The following is a 27,608-nucleotide window of genomic DNA, read 5'->3' as shown; positions in this document are numbered from 1 at the left end:
GGTTCTCCCAGATCTGCTTCCCATTTAGAAACATAAGACATAGGGATGACACACAGATTTTAAACTGCATTTAAAAGGTTTGCTCAATGGAATAGCATAATCATTATGGAAAGCAAGTAGTAAAGTTTGAGATTTCTCTTGTCCAATTTATAGAAGAAGCTTGAGTGTATTTAAAGGGTTACTCCGCTGGAAAACATTTTCTTTTAAATCAACTGGTGCCAGAAAAATAGACAGATTTGTAAATTACTTTTATTAAAAAAATCCCAATTCTTGGTGGAGCGGTCACCTGACAGGATTAGATGTATGAGGGTGAAGTCAATGGGATCTCTATCTTTTTACAGCTCTACTAAATGCTCCCTAAAACATCTAAAAGTTCACACGTTCCGCTGCTGAAGAAAAAAACGAGGATGGTTTTGAAACGCGTCCAGCGATTCTAAATATGCGATATTGAGCCTGCTAATATATAACATCTGCCTAACAGCACTAGCGATCATCCGACAGATCCAAGACATTTATTACAGTGTGCTATCTCCCGAGCGCGCGACCTGTGCACGAGGAACGCCGCCGGGTCACTCACTCTGTATACCGCATCCAGCCGCTACTTTAATTACAAGTTTAAAGCTAACCGGGCTATCTACAACAAGGATTCGATGTTTGCTGACCGCCTTTTTTCCCAGTTGGTTCGATCAAGGGACTCCGCTTGACAGCGCTGCAGTCCCCCCAAACGGTGCCCACCACCAAGTGCTGCGTCCTTAGGAGTCGGCCGAGACTCCAGCAGCACGATCCCTGACTGAGGCCAGTCACCGGGCGAAATACACCATACAGCCGGTCCACAGGACTACACCGAAGGGAGATCCATGGTATCCCGGGAGCGGTGAGCATTTTTTGGATTTTATTGCCAACTGGTTGATGTGATAATTTGCGGTATATACAGAGACACTTAAAGATCGATCTCAAGCGACTATCCACAAAGCGCTATATTGTATCATTATATCGGTGGAATTTAGTTGCCACTGGCTGGAGAGATACAATACTAATTGACTTATTGTTATCTGCAGCTGCTACATTGTATCTGTGAACAGGAATGAACATTTGTACTGTGCTGCTCTACAGGATTAGCCGATCGCTATATTGATCACACAGGCTCAAATAGCAGAATAATTTTTACAGTTATTTTTAGTTTGTATTGAATTTTAGTTTTTAGTTGCTATTTTTATATTGGGATTAATATATATATTTTACTGTGTATTAAATTAATTAGGGGAGTACAAGGGCCCTGTGCATTCCCTATTTAATTCATTTTATATTCTATATTAATAAATACAAATTATTCTAAACCAGATATCTTTGACCTTTGAGCCCCATTTACTTTGAATAATTTACAAATCTGTTTAACTTTCTGGCACCGGTTTATTTAAAATATTTTTTTTCCAGTGGAGTATCCCTTTAACCCCTTAACGATGCAGGACGTAAATGTACGTCCTGGTGATGTGGTACTTAACGCACCAGGACGTACATTTACATCCTGAGCATAACCGCGGGCATCGGAGCGATGCTGGCATCATGCGCGGCAGGTCCCGGCTGTGGATCGCGGATGTCCGCTATTAACCCCTCAGATGCCGTGATCAATACAGATCACGGCATCTGCAGCATCGCGGTCACTTAACAGGATGATCGGATCGCCCGCAGCGCTGCCGCGGCGATACGATCATCCTGCACGGCAGACGGAGGTCCCCTCACCTGCCTCCGCTGTCTTCCGGGAGTCTTCTGCTCTGATTTGCCTTCCCGCAGACCAGAGCAGAAGATGACCGATAACACTGATCAGTGCTGTGTCCTATACATAGCACTGAACAGGATTAGCAATCGAATGATTGCTATAAATAGTCCCCTATGGGGACTATAAGAGTGGAAAAATAAAAGTAAAAAAATAAAGTAGAAAAAATGTGAAAAACCCCCTCCCCCAATAAAAACGTAAATTGTCCCATTTTCCCTATTTTACCCCCAAAAAGTGTAAAAAAAAAAATTTATATACATATTTGGTATTGCCGCATGCGTAAATATCCAAACTATTAAAATAAAATGTAAATGATCCCGTACGGTGAACGGCGTGAACGTAAAAAAAAAAAAGTCCAAAATAGCTGCTTTTTTATAACATTTTATCCCCCAAAAAATTGATAAAAAATGTAATAAAGGTTTTGTATAAGCAAATATGGTATTAATAAAAAGAACAGATCACGGTGCAAAAAATGAGCCCTCATACCGCCGATTATACGGAAAAATTAAAAAGTTATAGGTCTTCAAAATAGGGGTATTTTAAACGTACTAATTTGGTTAAAAAGTTTGTGATTTTTTTTAAGCGCAACAGTAATAGAAAAGTATGTTATCATGGGTATCATTTTAATCGTATTGACCCAGAGAATAAAAAACACATGTCACTTTTACCGTAAATTGTACGGCGTGAAAACAAAACCTTCCAAAATTAGCAAAATTGCGGTTTTCTTTTTAATTTACCCACATAAATAGTATTTTTTTTTTTTTGTTGCGCCATACATTTTATGGTAAAGTGAGTTATGGCATTACAACGGACAACTGGTCGCGCAAAAAACAAGCCCTCATACTAGTCTGTGGATGAAAATATAAAAGAGTTATGATTTTTTGAAGGCGAGGAGGAAAAAACGAAAACGTAAAGGGGTTAAGGCAGTTCTTTAAGTTCTGACATGTCTGACAAAATGTAATTTTTTTTAAATGGTGCCTGTTATTGCATTTAATGTGCATAACATCTTGAGTACCACTTTTACATCACAACATACAAATTATAAATAGTGATGTCATATACAAGTGTAATGAACAGATTGATTGAAAACTTTCTAAAACATTGTAAGTTTTACTAACATCATGAGTCTTCCTTCACCTTATGTCTTAGTGGAAATGGCCCTTGGTTGTTGGGGCCTGTAGCAGCTGCTGTGCCAGCTACCTTGGTAATTATGCCCATGGAAAACTTTTTCATACATTATGCCTGTACATATTGATACACATTTATGCAAATTTATCATCTAGAACAGTGATTCCCAACCGCAGTGCCGTGGGATTTTGCCGCATTTTGTATTTTTTTTTTTTTTTTTTAAATGTCCCGCCCCGGCCTGATGGCGCAGGGGGGAAGGGAAGTCTTCATGCGCACACAGCTTCCCCCTGCGTCCCCCTCTCCCTTGCGGCGATGTGAGCCAAAAATGGTGCCCTGGGGCGGAACAAGCTGCATCTGCGCCATACTCCCGTGCCTGCCGTGGAACTGCAAGCTGTGCGGGCCGGCTTGCTTAAGGTACTGTACCCATTCCACCCCTCTGTTACCCCTTCTCAACCCTGTCCAACCCCCCCCCCCCCATCGTCACCCAGGTCCACCCTCTTCCCCCCTGTCACTCATGTCCACCCCCCCTGTCATCCATGTCCGCCTTGTCCACCTCCCTCTGTTGTCACACATGTACACCCATCTGTCACCCATGTACACTCCTCTATACCCCTCTGTAACCCATGTACACTCCTCTACACCCCTCTGTGACCCATGTACACTGCTCTATACCCCTCTGTCACCCAGGTACACCCATCTGTCACCCATGTACACTCCTCTACACCCCTCTTTCGCCCATGTACACTCCTCTACACCCCTCTGTCACCCATGTACACTCCTCTATACCCCTCTGTCACTCATGTACACTCCTCTACACCCCTCTGTCACTCATGTACACTCCTCTACACCCCTGTCACCCATGTACACCCCTCTACACCAGTCTGTCACCCATGTACACTCCTCTACACCCCTCTGTCACCCATGTAAACTACTCTACACCCCTCTGTCACCCATCTGTCACCCATGTACATCCTCTACACCCCTCTGTCACCCATGTACACTTCTCTACATCCCTGTCACCCATGTACACTCTTCTACACCCATCTGTCACCCTTGTACACCTCCCTACACCCCTCTGTACACTCCTCTACACCCCTATGTCACCCATATACACCCATCTATCACCCATGTACACTCCTCTACACCCCTTTGTCACCCATGTACACTCCTCTACACCCCTTTGTCACCCATGTACACTCTTCTACACCCCTGTCACCCATGTACACTCCTCTACACCCATCTGTCACCCATGTACACTAAACTATACCCATCTGTCACCCATGTACATCCATCTGTCACCCATGTCCACTCCTCTACACCCCTCTGTCCACTCCTCTACACCCCTCTGTCACCCATGTACACTCCTTTACACCCCTCTGTCACCCATGTACACTACTCTACACCCCTCTGTCACCCATGTACACACCTCTACACCCATCTGTCACCCATGTACACTCCTCTATACCCCTCTGTCACCATGTACACACCTCTACACCCCTCTGTACACTCCTCTACACCCCTCTGTACACCCCTCTGTTACCCATGTCCACTCCTCTACACCACTCTGTCACCCATGTACACTCTTCTACACCCCTCTGTCACCCATGTAAAAAAAAAAGTGCGGAGCCTAATAGTTTTTTTTTGCAGGTTTAACGGTGAAGAATTGCGTGTGGAAGAAAACGATGCAAATTAGAGAAGACATCATTTGTGAGTTGCTGTATAAAGCAGCACTTTAAACTACATAGCCACTGATAAATAGATATAGTGCATTGCGTTTTTTACCGTTTTTCCCTTTTTTTTTTTTTTACTCGCCAACCTCGGTAGCGGTGCCCAAATTTCCGAGTTGTGCCCCGACCCGAAAAAGGTTGGGAAACACTGATCTAGAAGATAAGTAAGTAGTAACATAGTAACATAGTTTGTAAGGTTGAAAAAGTTGATCGAGTTTAACCTAAACCCTCCTGTGTTAATCTAGAGGGAGGCAAAAAAAAAAAACATGAGGCTGATGCATATTGCCCCATGACCGAGGAAATATTCCTTCCCAGCCCCAATATGGTGATTAGAATAAATCATTGGATCAACGTTCTATCCCCATCAATCTACTATCCATAACCAGTAATGTTATTGCTCTCTAGAAAAACATCCACGCCCCCCCATGAACTTGTTTTATTGAGTCAGATGTGGTTGTCCAGTACGGAAGGTGTTACCCTGTACCCTTGCTGCCCTGTCCAGCAGCCTCCCTTCAGTGTCCCCTGGGCCCCTTGTACTTGTTTCCCCCCTGTATATATGTATTGCTATGTATTATAATATATAATGTAGAAATAGTGGGCGTACACTTTCCTCAAGCCTGGGCTTAATTTGAACTAGTGTAATGGGTAATTGTTACAATATTTTATTTCATATTATTTTACATTTTATATGTCCAGTAAACTGAATTAAAACAATTTATTTATACAACAATAATTATTCTCCCTGTGGTGTCCTTTGTAGGGCCCTTACATTGGACTCACCACAATAGGAATAGCATAGTAGCAGTCACATACATCCAGAAGATTACAATTAAGAGACTATCCACTATCCCACTCACGAATCTCTATACCTGCGTCGCCAGGGTAGAGTGGGACACGCACAAGGAGTCTCTAGCGCCGCAGAGCGCACTAATTCTACAGGCATTGCTCTACCTAGCACGTTGCTGCACGCAGTATCTTTATAAGATACGATCCGTACAGAGACATCGTTGCTTAAATTGTGAGACATTATATTCTACCAGCACAGCACGAACTCTGTGCATGCACCTATAGCACTACATACAATTAGCCAGTTGGGATACCGGTACTATACAACCCACCATTGTATATTTTATGCTGATTTTATTGTATGAATAATCTATAAATTTCACTATACTATTCCTATTGTGGTGAGTCCGATGTAAGGACCCTACAAAGGACACCACAGGAAGCATCATTGTTGTATAAATAAATAGTTTTAATTCAATTTACTGGACATACAATATTTTATTTCATATTTTACATTTTATAACAATTACCCATTACACTAGTTCAAATAAAGCCCAGGTTTGAGGAAAGTGTACCCCCACTATTTATATGCTCGCAGGTTATATGGGATACACAACTTTTTTCTCACATTAGTACTAGTCTGGCAGCATATGCTACGGTCCCTATTGTTTGGTTGCAGCTACCTATACACGTTTTTACCTATAATATATAATGTGTTGTTGCTTTAAGAAATGTACCATGTGATTGTTACCCAGGAGGTACCAGTGACCAGGTGATCCCAGGGGTGACCTATGGGCTCCCTGCCAGTCTCCCCCATATAAGCCCTGGGAGGAGTTAGCTCACCCTCTTTGAGCTCTGCTCTTGTTGCTGAGGTCCAGTGCAGTGAAGTAGAGTCCTAGTGTGTGTCCAGAGTCATTAGAGTCCTCAAGTCAAGTATGCAGCCACAGTCAATTGCAAGTAAGCTACAGTCATAGCTTTGTCAGTCAAGTCAAGTCAGTCCCTGTCGGAAACTGTCCAGTCAACGTGGCCTGCATTTAATTGTCCGTGCCTAGCCCAGGATCTAGCGGTATACAATCGGCTAGTAGATAAACCATGCCCTGGCATCACGAATACAAGGGGTTAATGCCATCTGCCCCTAGGGTAACAACATCCGCCCCCATCACACCCTGTTACCACACAGACTTCACAACATCATGTGGCAGAGTTCCATAGTCTCGCTGCTTTTACAGTAAAGAATCTCTTTCTGTAATGATGATACCTTCTTTCCTCTAGATGTAGAGGATGCCCCCTTATCATGGTTACCGGCCAAGGTATAAAAAGATCACTAGAAAGATCTCTGTACTGTCCATTCATATATTTGTACATTGTGATCAGATCTTTTCTCTAAACTAAATAAACCCAAGCTTGATAGCCTGTCTTGGTCCTGTAATCCTCCCATACCATCAGTTATATTTGTCCCCCTCCTCTGCACCATCTCCAGTATGGCCATGTCCTTTTTATATGCAGGTTCCCAGAATGTGACACAATACTCCATATGTGGTCTGACTAGTGATTTATACAGTGGCAAAACTATGTCCTTGTCGTGAGCCTCTATACCTCTCTTGATACAACTTATGACTTTGTTAGCCTTGGCAGCCGCTGCCTGGCACTGATTGCTAAAGTTGAGTTTACTTTCCACCAGTACCTCCAAGTCTTTTTTGGCAGAAGTTCGACATAATGTCTTATTATTTAGCACATAACTACATTTTGTTCTTACGGGCCAAAATAATACTATCCATATGCTTCTTTCTTAGGGTTTGGGGGAAACTGCCTTGTTTTTGGGGAGCTCTGTATACTTTGCCATAAAAGACGCAGTGGACTCTGCTCGGGAAGAACGTGGCTTACCTAAGATTTTCACACTTAACAGCCCTGTGACTCCTGAGAAAATCCGAATGGCCTGTGAAGACCACCTAACAAAAATGGTATGATTCTGCAGTGTTGAAGCTTAAGATTTGGGCAAGAAGTTCACCATGCAAAAAAAATTGTGCCACCCAATATATGTGGCGTAATGCAAACGAAGTGCAAAGCAATAGGCATGTTGTAGTTGTTCACCATATAACTGATGTTATGGCTGTGCCTACCTGAATCACTGGGCAGTGCCTTGTGCTCCCTCCAAAGTCACTGAGTCCAAGACACTATCTATAAGGTGTATCCTGCCTCAGGTAGTGTCTCTTCTTTACTGCAGGGGGCTTCAATTTGCTTGGTAGCCACCAGTTCTGTTCATAGTTCAGCAGGCTGCTCTACTCAGCTTGTATGAGAAGGGTAAGACAGTTGTTCATTCTATAACAGAAGAGGACAGGGCAGCTCTGTTAACATGCAACAGCTACCTTGCAGTCACTTCTCTACCTTAACCTCTTAAGGACTCAGGGCGTACCTGTACGCCCTGAGCCCGGTGTGAAAAACGGGGTCACACCGTGACCCCGCATCACACAGGGTCGGTCCCGGCTGCTAATCATAGCCAGGACCCTGGGCTAACAGCGTGCGGCATCGATCGTTGTGCCGCGCGCTGTTAACCCTTCAGGCGCGGCGATCAAAGTTGACCGCCGCATCTGAAAACTAAAGTAAACGCTTCCTGGCAGCTCAGTCGGGCTGATCGGGACATCGCGATAAAATCGTGATGTTCCGATCAGCTGGGGCACAGGCGGAGGTCTCCTTACCTGTCTCCACGGCATCCGATCGGCGAATGATTGCTCCAAGCCTGAGCTACAGGCTTGAGCAATCGAGCCCCTATCTGACTGATCCATGCAAAGCTATGGCTTTGCAGGGATCAGCATAGGAGATCAGTGTGTGCAGTGTTATAGGTCCCTATGGGAGCTATAGCACTGCAAAAAAAAAGTGGAAAAAAAATTAACAAAGGTCATTTAACCCCTTCCCTAATAAAAGTTTGAATCACCCTCCTTTTCCCATGAAAAAAATGTCCAAACTAGAAAAATGGCGAATGGTCAATGGCGTGCACGCCAAAAAATTCCAAAGTCCAAAATTGTGTATTTTTGGTCACTTTTTATTTCATAAAAAAATGAATAAAAAGCGATCAAAAAGTCAGATCAATATATAAATGGTAATGATAAAAACTTCAGAACACGGCGCAAAAAATGAGTCCTCATACCGGCCCGTACGCGGAAAAATAAAAAAGTTATAGGGGTTAGAAGATGAGAATTTTTAACATATACATTTTCCTGCATGTAGTTATGATTTTTTTCCGAAGAACGACAATATCCAACCTATATAAGTAGGGTATCATTTAAACCGTATGGACCTACAGAATAAAGATAAGGTGTTATTTTTACCGAAAAATGCACTGCGTAGAAACGGAAGCCCCCAAAATTTACAAAATTAATTTTTTTCTTCAATTTTGTCGCACAATAATTTTTTTTTCCGTTTCGCTGTGGATTTTTTTGTAAAATTACTTATGTCACTGCAAAGTAGAATTGGTGGCGCAAAAAATAAGCCATCATATGGATTTTTAGGTGCAAAATTGAAAGCGTTATGATTTTTAGAAGGTGATGAGGAAAAAATGAAAATGCAAAAACGGAATAACGCTGAGTCCTTAAAGGAGTACTCCGGAGCTAACCTTTTATGGGGGAATTGGAGCATGAGGCAAAGTTATATAACATTCTAATATACTAACGTTTTCCATATGGTCTTCTTCCCGCTCTTCTCCTCGCTTTTCTCTCCGGCCGGAAGCTGGGTCTTTTGATGACGCTCGACCTGTATTTCTTCTTGATCCGCCGCCATCTTCGCCCGGTGACTCATCGCTCCCATGAGTCACTGCGGGCTGCGCCGGCCTCCCCGCCCGGAGTCGGCTACTCCCCCAAAGTTGATTTATTCTGCGCATGCGCAGTACTATGCAATAGCAGACATGTTTTGAGATGCAAGTCTCTTCTTCAGTGTGAATATACACTAGACACTTAAAACAAGACAAAACATGCACCAACCATCCTGTGACGCAATAAGTGGGCTTGGTTAAGATGACATAATGATTTTTTTTTTTAAACACACACACTGGGGGAATATTCAAAGACTTGTGATATTAGGGCTCTTTATTTTGTGCCTCAAAGAGTGTTAAATGCTCCTCATTTTCAGAAGAGTGTTTGGGCAATTGAAAATTTGGGGCAAATGGGAAATTATTTTACACCATACTGGTATTAGCTGCGACACTTTGTGCACCAGAAAGTGGTGCTAAACCTGGGAAAATAGGGTGTTAATAGCACAAAAAGCCTAACCATGCCCTAGCCACACCCCTTTTGAAAAAATGGGCTAAGAGGGAGGTAAATCAGGTGCTAAATATCTGAATATATGGCATTAATAGTGTGCCACATTTTATGCAAATCTGGCACAGCTAAAGCAAAAAAAGTTGTGCTATTCTTTGAATATCCCCCCATTGTGACTTAAATAACTACACCAATATGGACATACAGATATATACAAAATAACAAAAATAAATGTATTTAAATAAATATATAAATATACAGCACAAAGTCGGAAACGGACCCAATGACGCTCCACCAATGAATCTGAAAACTGTTCAGATGCAGTGTTCCTTATTGACAGTGGCATCTAGACAGCAAAATCGTGGGCATAGGCATGATCTCTGTCAGTTATTACCAGCAGATGTCAAATAAAATTGGCAGACATTTTTTAAAGGGGGTTATCCACTATAAGGTGATTTTAGTATGTACCTGGCAGACAGTAATGGACATGCTTAGGAAGGATCTGCATTTGTGTTGGAGCTAAATGGCTATTGTTACGCCGAGCGCTCCGGGTCCCTGCTCCTCCCCAGAGCGCTCGCGGCGTTCCTCTCTCTGCAGCGCCCCGGTCAGACCCGCTGACCGGGAGCGCTGCACTGAAATTGCCGGCGGGGATGCGATTCGCATAGCGGGACGCGACCGCTCGCGAATCGCATCCCAAGTCTCTCATCTGTCCCGGTCCCCGGCTGTCACGTCCTGGCGCGCGCGGCTCCGCTCCTTAGGGCGCGCGTGCGCCAGCTCTCTAAGATTTAAAGGGCCAGTCCACCAATGATTGGTGCCTGGCCCAATCAGCCTAATTAGCTTCCACCTGCTCCCTGTCTATATTACCTCACTTCCCCTGCACTTCCTTGCCGGATCTTGTTGCCTTGTGCCAGTGAAAGCGTTTAGTGTTGTCCAAAGCCTGTGTTCCAGATCTTCTGCTATCCTCTTTGACCTTGCCGCCTGCCCCGACCTTCTGCTACGTCTGACCTTGCCTCTGCCTAGTCCTTCTGTCCCACGCCTTCTCAGCAGTCAGCGAGGTTGAGCCGTTGCCGGTGGATACGACCTGGTTGCTACCGCCGCAGCAAGACCATCCCGCTTTGCGGCGGGCTCTGGTGAAAACCAGTAGCAACCCTAGAACCGGTCCACGCCAATCCTTTCGCTGACACAGAGGATCCACATCCAGCTAGCCGAATCCTAACAGCTATGTTGTGAGATTACTATAACGCTGAGGCTATCTTTTTGTGAACTGGGTATTTCCTGTTGGAGTTTGTTCCCTCAAACTCCAAATCCCATGATTTCTTGTTTGTAAGTGTGAGGTCACTTTTCTCCCTTCCACACATCAACCACCCCACTCACTGAAACACACCTGTGATCTCTTCAATGTAATAGAGGAGTGCTTTCTGTCCAGGGTGCCTCCAGCTGTTGCAAAACTACAATTCTTGCAGAATGATCTTCCTCCCACCCAGCGGTCGCTCCACCCATTGAACCAAGGACAGGCTCCCTCTGATCACCTGACTAGTGATGTCATGTCTCGGGCTGCACTGTAACCTGGGAGAACCTGAGACAGTACTCATTTTGTATGCTGTTAAAATTAAACATTGGTACAAATCACAGAAGAATTATCTGAACTCCCATGACACACGGGTACAGACACTATATTATGAACTACACTAACTTTACAGCCCCTGTAGCATAGTCAAACAAAAAAAAATTCCACCAGAATACCCCTTTAAATTCTTTATTTTTCATTTTTCCCATTCTCATAAAGGTATACTGAGTGCAGATTAATAAGAGGAAATCTATTTATTTTTTATATTTTAGCAAAAAGCAGCTAAGTGAAAGTATCTAAAGACATTCCAAATGTATTGTATATATCATAATGATGTAACAAATGCAGAACTACAGCTGAACGTTCATCTATTGCATATCTACAGACTGGTACAAATAACCACAAATGCATTGTTAAATCAATAGGCCTGTGTAAGCTTCCCTGATCTAAAAAAAAAAAAAAATCTATTTTGTGTTCTTGTGCAAAGCTATTCCTCTGATCCAGTGTTACTTATGACATGTACATATTATTTGAGTTAATATCATATACTATAGCGCATGGTATTCATTTTGTACTCTTGTTTTTTAGATCCCAAGAGATAAGGCTGGAACATTTGCCCCCTGGTCTGTTGATGTTACTAGATAAACAAGAAAAGTTTCACTTTAAGTAATAGTAAAGAGTTTTTCTCAATTTAATATGGTTTTTACAATTTCTTAATAAAGAATCAGACACGAATAATATTATTACTTGCAATATATTATGTTTTCTCTTCTGCACTGGCAGAAAATATAAAGGAATTTATGTTGTCTAGAGGACTGTCCACCTTCACCACCACAATTCTTTGTAAAGTTATTTTCTTAGTCCTACTCAACCACAATTTTCATTGTGTACTTGGCTACTCTAAATCTTATCCAGTATCCAGGGGGAAGGTGTCTGAATACAAGGGGTCCAACCGCTGGGACCCCCCCCCCCCCCAATCTCCTTTACAGCTCCCCGGCTCCCCTTGTGCATGGAGCAGGAGTCGGCGTGCCCCCTACATGAGTGAGCCAGAGATACACATGTGCTGTTCTCCTATTGAGATGCATGGAGGGGGTGTGTCGACCCCCCCCCCCCTCCATGCACAAGGAGAGCCAGGGTGCCATACAGAAGATCGTGGGGGTCCCGGGTATCTTGTGGATAGGGGATACAATTAAAAGTAGGGAAGTTCCTCTTTAGATCACTTCCCTAAGGCTAAGTTTCTAATAGTTTTTTTGTCCTGCGTTTTTTGGGTTGAAAAAAATGCCTGAAAAAACCCCAGTGCAATTTCCTGCGTCTGGCGTTCTTTATGGCGTTTTTTCATTTGTTTGGAAATTGCACCTTGGCATTTTTTTTTCGTACCCAAAATAGTTGGGTACCAAAAAAAAAAAAAAGGATGCAGTAGTGATGGAAAAAATATGTATTTAACGAAATTTATATTTTTTATAACTAAATTTTGATTTTAATAAAGTGTGTGTGTGTGTCACTTTTTCTCTCCATTTTTTACATTTTTAGGTAGTGCTACTACTCCCAGCATGGAACAGACTGTTCCATGATGGGAGTAGTAGTAATTGTACTAATAGACATATCGCCCCGGGTGTCAGTCGTGACACCCGATGCGATCGTCCATAATATAGCAGAGATGCGAATGGCTCTATACAGCGCTCGCATCTCTGCTCTGTACTCCGGCCAGTGATGTGAATAGAACATCACTCATTCATATTTTCCGCCCAGAGTGGTGATTGTCCGGATGGTTGCAGCCAATCACCACTCTCTAAGGGAAATATGAGTGAGTGGCCGGCCGGAGTACAGAGCAGTGATGCGAGCGCAGGAGAAAGCCGCTCCATCTCTGCAATAGACAGGACGATCAATGTCAGTAGTGATACCCGCTGTCATCTGTTCTTACCTGCAGGTACTACTACTCCCAACATGGAGCACACTCTGCTGCATGCTGGGAGCTGTAGTATCTGCATTAATAGACAGATCTCAGCGAAAGTAACTTCTGACACTCGCTGTGATCTGTCTATTAATGCAGGTACTACAGCTCCCAGCATTGAGCACGCTCTTGCAGTTAAAGAAAGATCACAGTGGATGTCACTACTGATACCCGCTGTGATCCTCCTTTATAATGTATAGATGTGGGCGGACGCTGTTCTATGGTCCCCTGCACTGACGTATATATACACATATTCCTATTTCCCACAGAGAGCTGTGATTGGCTGGAACCATCTGGCCAATCACAGCTCTCTGCGGGAAATATGAATAGGTGTATATATACAGCAGTGCAGGGGCCATAGGATCTATACATTATACAGGAGGATCGCAATGGGCGATCTGTCTATTAGTACATGTACTACTACTCCCATCATGGAACAGTGTGTTCTATGCTGAGAGTAGTAGTACTACCTAAAAAAATTTAAAAAATAAAGAAAAAAAGTGAAAAACACACACACTACATTTTTATTATTGTCGGCTACATTTTTACGTCCCTGCCCGCCCACATAAATTGATCCCTGTTTAAAAATTAATACAAATTTTGTTATAAAAAAGATAAATTTCAATAGATACAATTTTTTCCTTCACTACTGTATCTTTTTTATTTTATTTTTTTAATGGTACTCTACAAAATGTTATTTAAAAAAGGTATCTCCATCACTTTTTTGGATCGCTAAAGTCCAAAAAAAGAATAAAAACCGCCTGCAAAAACGCCAAAGTTAAAACCCACATATCGTTTTTCTTGGCATTTTTTCACTCCCATAGGCTTTTGACTAAAAAATCGCCAGCGGCTCAACATGCTGCCATTTTGGAAAACAGCCAAGGAGCTGAAAAACGCCAAAAAAGAGTGAAAAAACGTCAAAAGGATAAAAAAAAAAAAAACGCCAAAGTGAAAAACACCAAGTGTAGAATTTTGCGATTTCTCATTGATTTACAGCTAACATCTGACTGCAGCGTTTTTGGCCGAAGAAAACGCCATGCATCAGAATTGGCGTTTTTCTTGGCGTCCCCCCCCCCCCCCCCCCCCCCCCCCCCAAAAAAAAAAAAAACAAGTAGAAACTTAGCCTAATACTGTCTAGGTTTCTCTTTTGCCTCTAAAATAGCTCTGGTATTTTAAGACAAAGACTCTACAAATTTTATGAAGGGGTCCTGTCATAAATTTTAAGACATTAGCAGAGGATCCTCTGGGTCCTGGAAATTGTGAGGCAACGCCTCCATAGACTGGACTTCATTTTACAGCACATCCCACAGATGGCATCCAATTTCCCCACATCTCAAGTTAACGCTTTCAACTCTTTGTCACTTTCCTAAAAGGATACCTGAACAACTGCAGTGTAGTGTAACTGCCATTAGAGAGTATCAGTTGTTTGAAACATTCTTAAAAGGGTATTCCACCCTTAAAGCGTACCCATCAGATCCAACAAAAAATGTTTTTTCTTAATGTATCACTCAGTACCTAATCCACCATGTACATCTAATTTTTATGTGTCTAGCACCTTTATTTATTTTTTTATTACACTTTTAATTTAGCTCACTCTTAGCATGCCCACATCGTGTAATATGGGCTAGCCAGTTCAGAGGACACAGCACAGACATTGGTATACAGTGACATAATACTGCGGGGCTATTTACATCAGCTGTGCTGCCCTGCCCTGGCTGTAATATACATATGCATATATATAGCAGCCAGGGTAGTATGTATATAGCCCCACAGTATTATTATGCCACTGTATACTAATGTCTGTGCTGTGTCCTCTGAACTGGCTACCCCATATTACATATATTACATATGTAGTATGGGCCAGGCAGGGCAGAGGGCACAGCACATACTTTAGTATACAGTGACATAATACTGCGGAGCTATAGACATCAGCTGTGTGAGGTACCCACTGCCCTGGCTGCTATATATATGCGTATATATATATATATATATATATATATATATATATATATGGTACATCACGCAGCTTAGAAGTATGTCACTGTATACCAATGTCTGTGCTGTGTCCTCTGAACTGGCTACCCCATATTACATATATTACATATGTAGTATGGGCCAGGCAGGGCAGAGGGCACAGCACATACTTTAGTATACAGTGACATAATACTGCGGAGCTATAGACATCAGCTGTGTGAGGTACCCACTGCCCTGGCTGCTATATATATGCGTATATATATATATATATATATATATATATATATATATATATGGTACATCACGCAGCTTAGAAGTATGTCACTGTATACCAATGTCTGTGCTGTGCCCTCTGGCTGGCCCATACTGCATATACTACTTTGTATATAGTATAGGCCAGAAAGGTCAGAGGGCACAGCACAGACTGGCATTTCATCATGCATGCTGCCAGGCCCCGCCACAGTCACTTCAGGATGGTCTGACCTCCTCCTGACCTGCTGCTTTTTACAATGATGCCGGTGTGAGATCGGTGCTGTTACAGGAGGACACTGGAGCTCCTCTTACGGGTGGGGAGTAGAGCCGCAGAGGCTGTGAGGCAGTGTCCGTCTGCTGTCTCTGTGGTGAGCAGGCGGGGATGGGCGGTCAGGGAACTAACCAGCAGCCGTTTCTGTGGCAAGCGACCAGCCCCAACAGCCCATTCTCTTAAAGTGGCAGAGGGGCAGCAGGGGCTGGTCAGGTGCAGCGCTGGGGCCCGCCGCCTGCAGGCAGGAAGGAACCGGAACCAATTTATTAAACTTCAATCCCGGTGGTCGGCCGGAGAGTGGGGAGTAACTTGCGCCAGTCGGGGCCCTGAGCAAATCCCCCAACTAGCGCGAGGCCTTAGGCGGTGGCCTATATGGCCTTATGCTAGAGCCACCTCTGATGACTATTTGGCCCATATCTAAGTCACTCTAAGTCCTTATGGCTGCTATTTTTACTGCTTTAACAGTTAGCTTGATGGCTTATATATCTTCCCTTCACAGTTGCCATTGTAAAAGAGCTATTCATTGTAATTCTCATAACTCTTTAATGTTATGACTTATCTGTGTCTGTGCAAATCTGTAAAACCTGAGCTCCAACACTCTAACAATTAAAAGCTAAATACTCAGATTTTCAGCTGTAGGAAGGATACAAGGGTATTTGTTTCTCCAAAACTCAATAGGAAGTGTTTCTACTCATGGGCTCCTCCTCCTCTGTACTCCTCCTTTCATTACTTTCAATAAAAGTAGAACTTTTACCATGTACCAATGTCAAACATCTGCTCGGACTGTAACTCAGCTTGGTCTCTGAAACCATGGTTGTAGGTGCCACATCGGATCAGCTTATCTTTTTTGTAAATGGGAGAAAGGTAAGTGGCTATAAAAACCCACTTAGTTGGTGCATTGGCATTCATTTTATGTTATGCACTCAATTACCTATATTGATAAAGACGAATGCTTTGATGCTATATCAACATTGTGTAGTCTAGTGTGCAGTTCATATTGACAATATTTAAATTAATCCTAGATTTATGCACGTCAATAAGATCACCTTTAAGACATTGGTTTTCCAAGCTAAGCTAGTCACAAATGTTTTTGCATGTTTTAATGTTATGAGACCTCCTATCCATTTTCCCTCATCTAGCTGCACATACACAGTAGTAACCTTAATCTGCTCTTCTATATCTAGTCTATAGTGAAGTGCCCAAAACCCAATATTAAGTTGTTTCTTAGCATTGATTGAAACTTATTCTGTTGTTATCTAATACTCATCCTTTGCTTGCTCTGGTATTACTACAAGTTCCATTTTTTTTATTTGTAGGCAGCCAAGGTTCATACATTTTAGTAACATTACATTTGATTGGCTGTTCAGAGAACCGGCAGCTTAGTTCTCCTGCAATGTGGTACAATAATTGTTTAGTGTAACTAGCGCAGGAGCCTTTGTTGAGAAAATTTATCAAATGCTTTTGCTAAATCAAAATTTATCCTAATAATAACATAAGAAACATTATATTTTGCGTAAGTGTCATGATCATACTTATTATCAATTCTTGTTGGTATTTTATCATTTGGATGTAATAAAATATGCATAAATGCAGTAAATTCTCATCTGGCTTCAACCTTCTTCTTCAGGGTTTTATTAAACTCGGAGCCGGGAAACAGCTTGAATTAAACACTTGTACACAGTGGTTACAATAATACATATAACAAATTCCCATTCAGCGACTTCTATGTAACATTTTGGTACTAACAGCATGGGGATAGGAGGAAGAAATGTATAGAGATTAGAAGGTTGGAAAAGAAGAGGATATAATAATCTAGGCTGCCTATCCCTGACTGAACGAACACACTAAAAACATGCTGGGTAAATCAGCCTGCAACCTGTGAGCAGCCTACCAGGAATGGGAATTGTCAGCCAAGTAACCTTAATCATTTTATACCACTACTTCATTTGTTAGTATAATGAATACACATTTCATATTAACAGGGTGGGGGAGATTGATCAAAACCCCTTTCAGAGGAAAAGTTGCTGAGTTGCATATGGCAACCAATCAGATCGCTTCTTTCATTTTTGAAAAGGCCTTTGAAAAATGAAAAAATTGATCTGATTGGTTGCTATGGGCAACTTAGCTACTTTTCCTCTGGACAGGTTTTGATAAATCACCCCCTGTATGTGCACCTTTTAAAGGAAATTAGTCATCAATGTCACCTGAACTAACCTCTTGGTACAGGCTTGTAGTACGGGTGGCACTAAAGAAAATGGTACTTACCACAGGCAAATCCATGTCCCCATTCACCCGTTAACCTCCTTTTTCGGTGATGACGTCACAGCTTCTGCTTCCTCAAGCACTAGAAGCCTGTCCAACAAGTTAGAAGGGGTGACCCCAATGACAGATTTTTTAAATAATATATATGATTAAAAAAGAAAAAAAAAAGTTCATCCATGGATTTATTGGTTTTAGTAGATTAACACTTGGGAATGGGTAACAAGGTGATTTTAGTGTTCTCCCTGTTAACCCCTTAAGGACCCATGATGTACCGGAACGTCATGAGTCCACTCACGTTCTATAACCAGGGGCCACGGCGTTGCCCCATGTCACAGCGGGTCGGGCCCGGACTCTAACAACAGGACCGGGACCCGTGGCTAATAGCTCGAGGCACTGATTGCAGTGCCGCGCGCTATTGACCCTTTAGACACGTCTAAAGTGAAAATTAATCATTGCCGGTTAGCTCAGGGGGCTGTTCAGGATGTCCGCGGCTAAATCGTGACATCCCGAACAGCTGTGAGACAGCAGGAGGGTCCCTTACCTTCCCTCCTGGTGTCCGATCGCTGAATGACTGCTCAGTGCCTGAGATCCAGGCATGAGCAGTCAAGCAGCAGAATCATTGATCAATGGTTTCCTATGAGAAACCATTGATTAATGTAAAAGATCAGTGTGTGCAGTGTTATAGCCCCCTATGGGAGCTATAATATTGCAAAAAAAAAAAAGTGAATAAAGATCATTTAACCCCTTCCCTAATAAAAGTTTGAATCACCCCCTTTTCCCATTTAAAAAAAAAAAAACCAGTGTAAATAAAAAAAAAAAGAATGTGGTATCGCCACGTGTGGAAATGTCAGAATTATAAAAATATATCGTTAATTAAACCGCACGGTCAATGATGTACGTGCAAAAAATTCCACAGTCCAAAATAGTGCATTTTGGTCACTTTTTATATCATGAAAAAATGATCAATACGCCCTATCAATACAAAAATGGTACCGCTAAAAACTTCTGATCAAAATGAGCCCTCATACCGCCCCATACGCGGAAAAATAAAGAGTTATAGGGGTCAGAAGATGACAATGCTAAACTTATACATTATCCAACATGTAGTTATGATTTTTTCCAGAAGTACGACAAAGTCAAATATATATAAAAAGGGTATCATTTTAATCAGATGGACTTACAGAATAAAGGGAAGTTGCAATTTTTACTGAAAAATGTACTGTGTAGAAACGGAAGCCCCCAAAAGTTACAAAATGGCGTTTTTTTTTTTCAATTTTGTCTTACAATGATTTTTTGATTTTTTTTTCCTTTCACCATTGATTTTTGGGCAAAATGACTGAAGTCATTACAAAGTAGAATTGGTGGCGCAAATAATAAGCCATCATATGGATTTTTTGGTGCAAAATTCAAAGAGTTATGATTTTTCAAGGCAAGGAGCAAAAAACGAAAAGGCAAAAACAGAAAAACCCCGGGTTAATATTGAGCCTCTGAGAGGCCCCTCTTTGTTGTACAACTATTTCTCTCTCTATTTCATAGGATGGTACCAGAGCCGGGCTATTTGTCAGTATTACACACACACACAAACACACAGTTACTTCCTTCCTTACTTTTCTAGCCAATCACATCACCTACACTTCTGTGCTGTGCTATGATAAAGGCTGGTGAACGTGCACTTTACACTGCTTGATCTGTGCTGGGCTGATGATTTACACAGTACTACTATAAATGGCATGTGGGGCAAGAAGGGGGTTACTGATGCACTGTTTTATTGCAATGTGGTATTGGGGGGGTATCGATCCCAGGGATCAATACAAGTTACCAACAGATCATTCAGATACTATATAGAGCATCATCCAAAAGTTCTTCACTGTCGTTCACTCTGTCTGGAGATAAGAAGTTGCAGATATGTTAAACAAGTGAGATTGTGGCATCTAGGAACAATGCAGCCATTGCAACCTTTCAGAAGGCCACCCACAAAAAATATATATATATAAAATGTTTGTTTGTGCATAAGTTATTGTTACAAGTTAAGGGGGGCATCTGACATACTGTACATGCACACACCCAGGTGCTAAATATCCAGTCCATGTCGAATTTTTACATGACTCAGGTGGAGAACATGCCCAGATAAGGGCAACCTCATAAAATGACTGTAATGGGCCCTTTCCTAGACCATGGGGTAGATTTATCAAAACTTGAGTAGAGGTTTTGCTAAGAGTGGTGCAGTTGTCAAAAGCAACCAATCTGATTGCTTTATTCATATATAGAAGCATACAAAAAATCGGACACTGTACTACTATTTCTATACACAGGTTTTGAAAAATTCCACCCCCTTTATCTTTAAATAATAAGGCTTGAGCACACTTAAAGGTGTTGTTTGTGGATCAGAGGGTGGTGCAAACATAAAAAGAAGGTATACTAACCTTCCCCAATCTCATACAGCTTTTGCACCAATGCTCCTAGTCCCCTTAGCTACTTGGTGATTCCAGATGAAATATCATATCTTCCTGCAGGAATTGCCCTATTCAGCCAATCACTGGTCACTGTGGGATCCCACCTCAGTCAGTGATTGGCTAAGGAGAGCAGTTCTTGTGGGAAAGGCACATCATTGGGAATCAGGAACTAGCCAAGAAGACCATGAGATTTAGCACGGGGGATTGGAGTAGATGATTATACTTTATTTTTTATTTTGATACCACCTTCCAGACATCTGTAAAATAATTTTGATCACGGGACAACCCCTTTTAGGTCAAGTGACCAAAAAAATGTGGGCAATTAAGTCTGCGATTGTTATATAGAAGTCATCTGAGTATTTTAGCATGGAATGCGAGTCAAATTGAATTTAGGATGTAGATCACCCACTAGACGCTTTTCATAAATGTCACAAATGATTTACGTTGAACTCTGTGCTGAGAAGGCTGTAATTGATTAAGCCATAGATCTAGCTGGTCTGAATGTTTCACAAATATTCACGTTACAATTGCCCTTTGTTACAACCCCCTTTCCCTTTTGCTATATATCCTTTCACAGTTTGCACCCTCATACAGAGCGAAAAGGAATTGTAAAAATAAATATTGCGAATATTTAAAACAACAAAATGACAATATTACAGAGCTATGAGATGCAGGAAGCAGCAGCATAAGCAGCAAAAAGTAAAGGTAGCACCACTAAGATACTGGGGGGCAATAGATTAAACTGTATTTGACTTTTTTTTTGGGGGGGTGGGGGGGTTGGTTGGTTATGTGCCATATTTTTGGCACATAGGCTATAGTGTTTACATCAGGGCGGACTGACAGGTCGGGCACTCGGGCACTGAGGTTTGCCCACACTGCCAGCACTTTTTTTTTTTCTTTTAGGTCAGGCCTGTAGATATTATAAGGAGCTGCAGAGTTTCTGTATCAGTGTCTCTTACGACACAGATAGAGCTTTGCTGCTCCTTCTGTGAATCTTGGCCCTTTAAGAAAAAAATACATTCCTTAGTATACGCCCGTACGCTAGGGACGTCTGCTCTGCTGTGCCCTGACCCCTCCCTACCTTCCTTCCGTCTCCGAGGTCAGTTGAGATCACCGGCACTGAAGACTGTTATCTGTCTGTAAGTGCCTTCTCACACACAGCCCTGCATGTGAAGAGGAGATTGTACAGTCAGGGACGTACCTAGAGCATTTGACACCCGGGGCGGACCCTTTGTTTGGCACCCCCCCCTTTGGCACCCCCCCTTAATTACACACCCTCTCCCACCCCCTTTATTTAACCCCCTACCTTAATTACACCCCCTCCCAGGAGCGGACTGACAACACTCAGGGCCCACAGACCAAAATAAGGCAAGGGCCCCTACTAGGCTCTGCAGCTCGTCAATCTTCTGCCACGCTCCTATTCCACCCAAATCCCACACAAAATAAACCCCCCCTTCCCCATAGGTATATGTAGAGAGTAACCCCCCCTCCCCTATAGGTATATGTAGAGTAACCCCCCCTCCCCATAGGTATATATGTAGAGTAACCCCCCCTCCCCATAGGTATATATGTAGAGTAACCCCCCCCCCCTCCCCTTCCCCATAGGTATATGTAGAGTAACCCCCCCTCCCCTATAGGTAGATATGTAGAATAACCCCCCCCCCCCATAGGTATATGTAGAGTAACCCCCCCTCCCCTTCCCCATAGGTATATGTAGAGTAACCCCCCTCCCCTATAGGTAGATATGTAGAGTAACCCCCTTCCCCCCCTATAGGTATATGTAGAGTAACCCCCTCCCCCATAGGTATATGTAGAGTAACCCCCTCCCCCATAGGTATATGTAGAGTAACCCCCCCCCCTTCCCCATAGGTATATGTAGAGTAACCCCCCCTCCCCTTCCCCATAGGTATATGTAGAGTAACCCCACCCTCCCCTTTCCCATAGGTATATGTAGAGTAACCCCACCCTCCCCTTCCCCATAGGTATATGTAGAGTAACCCCCCTCCCCTTCCCCATAGGTTTATGTAGAGTAATCCCCCCTCCCCTTCCCCATAGGTATATGTAGAGTAACCCCCCTCCCCTTCCCCATAGGTATATGTAGAGTAACCCCCCTCCCCTTCCCCATAGGTATATGTAGAGTAACCCCCCCTCCCCTTCCCCATAGGTATATGTAGAGTAACCCCCCCTCCCCTTCCCCATAGGTATATGTAGAGCGTAACCCCCCCTTCCCCATAGGTATATGTAGAGAGTAACCCCCCCTCCCCTATAGGTATATGTAGAGTAACCCCCCCTCCCCATAGGTATATATGTAGAGTAACCCCCCCTCCCCATAGGTATATATGTAGAGTAACCCCCCCCCCCTCCCCTTCCCCATAGGTATATGTAGAGTAACCCCCCCTCCCCTATAGGTAGATATGTAGAATAACCCCCCCCCCCCCCATAGGTATATGTAGAGTAAACCCCCTCCCCCCCCATAGGTATACGTAGAGTAACCCCCCCCCCCCTCCCCTATAGGTATATGTAGAGTAACCCCCCCCCCTCCTCCCCTATAGGTATATGTAGAGTAACCCCACCCCCTCCCCCATAGGTATATGTAGAGTAACCCCCCCTTCCCCATAGGTATATGTAGAGTAACCCCACCCCTTCCCCATAGATATATGTAGAGTAACCTCCCCCCCTCCTCCCCTATAGGTATATGTAGAGTAACCCGCCTCCCCCATAGGTATACGTAGAGTAACCCCCCCCCCTCCCCTATAGGTATATGTAGACTAACCCCCCCCCTCCTCCCCTATATGTATATGTAGAGTAACCCCACCCCCTCCCCCATAGGTATATGTAGAGTAACCCTCCCTTCCCCATAGGTATATGTAGAGTAACCCCACCCCTTCCCCATAGATATATGTAGAGTAACCCCACCCCTTCCCCATAGATATATGTAGAGTAACCTCCCCCCCTCCTCCCCTATAGGTATATGTAGAGTAACCCCCCCCCCCCCTTCCCCATAGGTACAGGCAGAGTTGAGAAAAAATAAATAAAAAAAGGATGCTCACCTGATATCCCACGCAGCGATCTCCTCAGCTGCAGGGCCCGCATCTTCTCCCCTCCACAGTACAGGCGCTGATGAGTGACGTCATCGGCGCCTGTACTGTGTGCTGCGTGGGGGCGGAGGTCACGTCTCCTCTGTGTAGCTGCAGATGCGGCTGACACAGAGGGTACGCCTTCTCCTGTATGTGCGTGTATCGCGCATACAGGACAATGTAGCGCTTACTGCTGGGGATCTGGGACGAGTGTCCAGGATCCTCAGTAGTCGTGGTGGGGCGGCGGATCAGTCCGCCCCTGGCACCCCCCTTGTGAGCGGCCCCCGGGGCGGGCCGCCCCCCTCGCCCCCCCCCTTACTACGCCACTGTGTACAGTGATCCCTCAACTTACAATGGGCTCAACATACAATAGTTTCAACATACAATGGTCTTTTCTGGACCATTGTAACTTGAAACCAGACTCAACATACAATAAAAGTCCAGATCTGTGAAACGTGTCACTACTGGAGGAACTGACCAATCAGAATTGGCCTTTTACTGGTAAATCCCCTCTATTACTGAAGTGCATGCACTGACTGGCTGTCTGGTAGCGCCCCCTACAGTACAGGGAGGAACTACAAGTTCTGTACTACTCCTTACCTGTGCCAGGGTTGGCTGCTCCTTTGGAAACCAAGTAAGGGCGGCTCCATTTGGGACACTGTGTGACCCTGAAGAAGCTCCTGTCCTCTATAAACCATTGTTTTTCAATCAGGGTGCCTCCAGCTGTTGCAAAACTACAACTCCCAGCATGCCCGGACAGCCAACGGCTGTCCGGGCATGCTGGGAGTTGTAGTTTTGCAATAGCTGGAGGCACCCTGGTTGGAAAAATCTGACATAGACAGTGATTACAGCTCCCAGCAGATCTTTCTTTCTTTTATATATAAGGATTTGCTTTATCTATATTAGTTATCTACTTATTCTTCTTTAATCCTCACTTTTTCCTATTTTTGGATGACATTTTGGGGCTTCAGAACCAATTACCAGAGTCCATATAGTTCTGGTCTCAACATACAATGGTTTCAACATACAATGGTCATCCTGGAACCAATTAATATTGTAACTTGAGGGACCACTGTATTTGTGTTGATCAACCAGTGTGTCTTCAACTGTTGCAAAACTACAACTCCCAACGTGCCCAGACAGATTTTGGCTGTCTGGGCATGCTGGGACTGGGAGTTGTAGTTTTGCAACCACTGGAGGCATGTGAGGAGAGGAGAGGGGGCAGGGTTGTAGCTATGTGTATGTGTGTCTCAAATCTACAACACCCAGCATTTCCTGACAGAGTTTGGCTGTCTGGGCATGCTGGGAGTTATAGTTTTGCAACAACTGGAGGCACCCTGGTTGAGAAACTCATAAATACGCCACAAGTTTTTAGTGACATCACTCATTTCACCACATAATCTACTGTCAAACTAAAAAATAAAAATATTTGTGGAGCAAAATTGGAAAAAAAATTCCATTTTGCTAATTTTGGGTGCTTCCGTTGCTACACAGTGCACTTTTCAGCATAAATGACACATTGGGGGAGATTTATCAAAACCTGTGCAGAGGAAAACTTGCCCAGTTGCCCATAGCAACCAATCAGATCGCTTCTTTCATTTTCCACAGGCCTTCATAAAAATGAAAGAAGCGATCTGATTGGTTGCTATGGGCAACTGGGCAAGTTTTCCTCTGCACAGGTTTTGATAAATCTCCCCCATTATCTTTATTCTTATGGTCAATACGATTCCAATGACACCCAAAATACTATAGGTTTTATTTTATTTTACTACTTTTAAGAAGAACTTCTTGTATGAAAATAAGTGCTTAAAATTTTCTCTATGTGTGAGGCTCATCTTTTGTGCTGTGATGTGTAATTTTTATCATTTTTGTTTTCATTGGACTTTTTGATTATTTTCTGTTAATTTTTTATGTGATATATGAAGTGACAAAAAACAGCAATTCTGGACTTGCTGATTCTAAGCTCTTTTTCTCAGTATATATTTTTTTTAATGTTTACGCCATTGACTATGCATTTTAACCCCTTAAGGACTCAGGGTTTTTCCACTTTCGTTTTTTCCTCCTTACCTTTTAAAAATCATAACCCTTTCAATTTTCCACCTAAAAATCCATATTATGGCTTATTTTTTGCGTCGCCAATTCTACTTTGCAGTGACATTAGTCATTTTACCCAAAAATGCACGGCGAAACGGAAAAAAAAATCATTGTGCGACAAAATCGGAAAAAAAAACGCCATTTTGTAACTTTTGGGGGCTTCTGTTTCTACGCAGTGCATATTTCGGTAAAAATTACATCTTATCATTATTCTGTAGGTCCATACGGTTAAAATGATACCCTACTTATATAGGTTTGATTTTGTCGCACTTCTGGAAAAAATCCTAACTACATGCAGGAAAATTTAAACGTTTAAAAATGTCATTTTCTGACCCCTATAACTTTTTTATTTTTCCACGTACAGGGCGGTATGAGGGTTCATTTTTTGCGCCGTGATCTGAAGTTTTTATCGGTATGATTTTTGTCTTGATCGGACTTTTTGATCACTTTTTATTCATTTTTTAATGGTATAAAAAGTGACCAAAATACGCTTTTTTGAACTTTGGAATTTTTTTGCGCGTACGCCATTGACCGTGCGGTTTAACTAATGACATATTTTTATATTTCGGACATTTACGCACGCGGCGATACCACATATGTTTATTTATTTATTTTTTTACACTGTTTTATTTTTTTTATGGGAAAAGGGGGGTGATTCAAACTTTTATTAGGGAAGGGGTTAAATGACCTTTATTAACACTTTTTTTTTACATTTTTTTTGCAGTGTTATAGGTCCCATAGGGACCTATAACACTGCACACACTGATCTCTCATCCTGATCACAGGCGTGTATTAACACGCCTGTGATCAGCATTATCGGCGCTTGACTGCTCCTGCCTGGATCTCAGGCACGGAGCAGTCATTCGTCGATCGGACAACGAGGAGGCAGGTAAGGGCCCTCCCGGTGTCCGATCAGCTGTTCGGGACGCCGCGATTTCACCGCGGCGGTCCCGAACAGCCCGACTGAGCAGCCGGGATACTTTCAGTTTCACTTTAGAAGCGGTGGTCAGCTTTGACCGCCGCTTCTAAAGGGTTAATACCGCACATCGCCGCGATCGGCGATGTGTGGTATTAGCCGCGGGTCCCGGCTGTTGATGAGCGCCGGGACCGAAGCGATATAATGCAGGATCGCGGCGCGATCCCGCTTCATATCGCGGGAGCCGGCGCAGGACGTAAATATACGTCCTGCGTCGTTAAGGGGTTAATTAACATATTTTTATAGTTCAGACATTTACACACGCAGTGATACTACATATGTTTGTTTTCTTTTTATATAATTTCATTTTTGAAAAGGGGGAGATTCAATAGTTTATTAGATAAGGGGCTTATTCATATTTAATTACTTTTTCTTTTTTCATTTTATTCACTATTTTTTATTCCATAAGAGACCATTACGAGACCATGTGACCTTCAGATTGCAAACACTGAACAATGCTGTGCGGTAGAACAGCATTGATCACTGTTGTAGGCGCTGCATTATTACAGGCTGCCTGCACTATTGGAGCGCTGATGAGACAGATGGAGGTAGGTAAGGGCCCTCCCACCTTCCTCCCAGCTCAGCTTTCACCCTGCAATTTTATTGCGGGGGGCCCCGATCAACCCACAGAGCTAGCCATGAGGTTTTTACTATTTTAGATGCCACAATTGACTTTGATTGCGGTGTCTAAAGGGTTACTGCAGGACATCAGCCAGCATCAGCCTCCTCATTGGTTGATGATGCTAAGCTTCCTGTCGCCAACATGCATGGGGCCCCCATGATCCTCTATTGCCCGGGGACCCCATAAGTTGTCAGTCCACCCCTGGTTCACATTGCAACACTATGAGGAAAATTTAGCAAACCTGTGTAGAGGAAGAGTGGAGCAGTTGCTCATAGCAACCAAGCAGAGCGAAACTCTTTAAAAAGGTGATCTGGTTGCTATGGGCAACTGCACCACTCTTCCTCTGCACAGGTTTTGATACATCTCCAATGTGTGCCAATTAACACCCAACCCACTATTTTTTTTAATTTTCACCCAACCAGATTAAAAAAAAAAACATGGGGG

General features: G+C 43.1%; 2 protein-coding genes and 1 long non-coding RNA gene across 7 annotated transcripts in view; 2 read left to right on the top strand and 1 right to left on the bottom strand.

Annotated features, from left to right (window-relative positions):
- Positions 1–11,963, top strand: part of LOC130285071 (aldehyde oxidase 1-like) — a 155,604-nt gene extending 143,641 nt beyond the window's left edge. For all 3 annotated transcript variants that reach the window (XM_056536226.1, XM_056536227.1, XM_056536225.1), the window contains 2 exons: positions 7,209–7,376; positions 11,821–11,963. In XM_056536226.1, coding sequence (XP_056392201.1) covers positions 7,209–7,376; positions 11,821–11,877 — 225 coding nt within the window. In that variant the 3' untranslated portion in view covers positions 11,878–11,963. The remainder of the gene's footprint in view (positions 1–7,208; positions 7,377–11,820) is intronic.
- The window catches only part of LOC130285073 (uncharacterized), a 115,413-nt gene that overhangs the window by 87,361 nt on the left and 444 nt on the right, over positions 1–27,608 (bottom strand). For 2 of the 3 annotated variants that reach the window (XR_008847240.1, XR_008847238.1), the window contains exon 2: positions 7,536–7,734. This is a non-coding gene — a long non-coding RNA (uncharacterized LOC130285073). Of the gene's footprint in view, positions 1–7,535; positions 7,735–9,082; positions 9,262–27,608 lie in introns of those variants that run through there. The other variant, XR_008847239.1, reaches the window with a different exon arrangement.
- The window catches only part of LOC130285070 (aldehyde oxidase-like), a 147,906-nt gene continuing 145,426 nt past the window's right edge, over positions 25,129–27,608 (top strand). Inside the window, exon 1 of the mRNA XM_056536220.1 lies at positions 25,129–25,151. The gene's annotated coding sequence lies outside the window, so the exon portion shown is untranslated. The remainder of the gene's footprint in view (positions 25,152–27,608) is intronic.

This window comes from Hyla sarda, chromosome 8 (genome assembly GCF_029499605.1).
Source record: "Hyla sarda isolate aHylSar1 chromosome 8, aHylSar1.hap1, whole genome shotgun sequence".
Taxonomy (NCBI): Eukaryota; Metazoa; Chordata; class Amphibia; order Anura; family Hylidae; genus Hyla; species Hyla sarda.
This window is presented reverse-complemented; position numbering and strand designations above follow the sequence as displayed.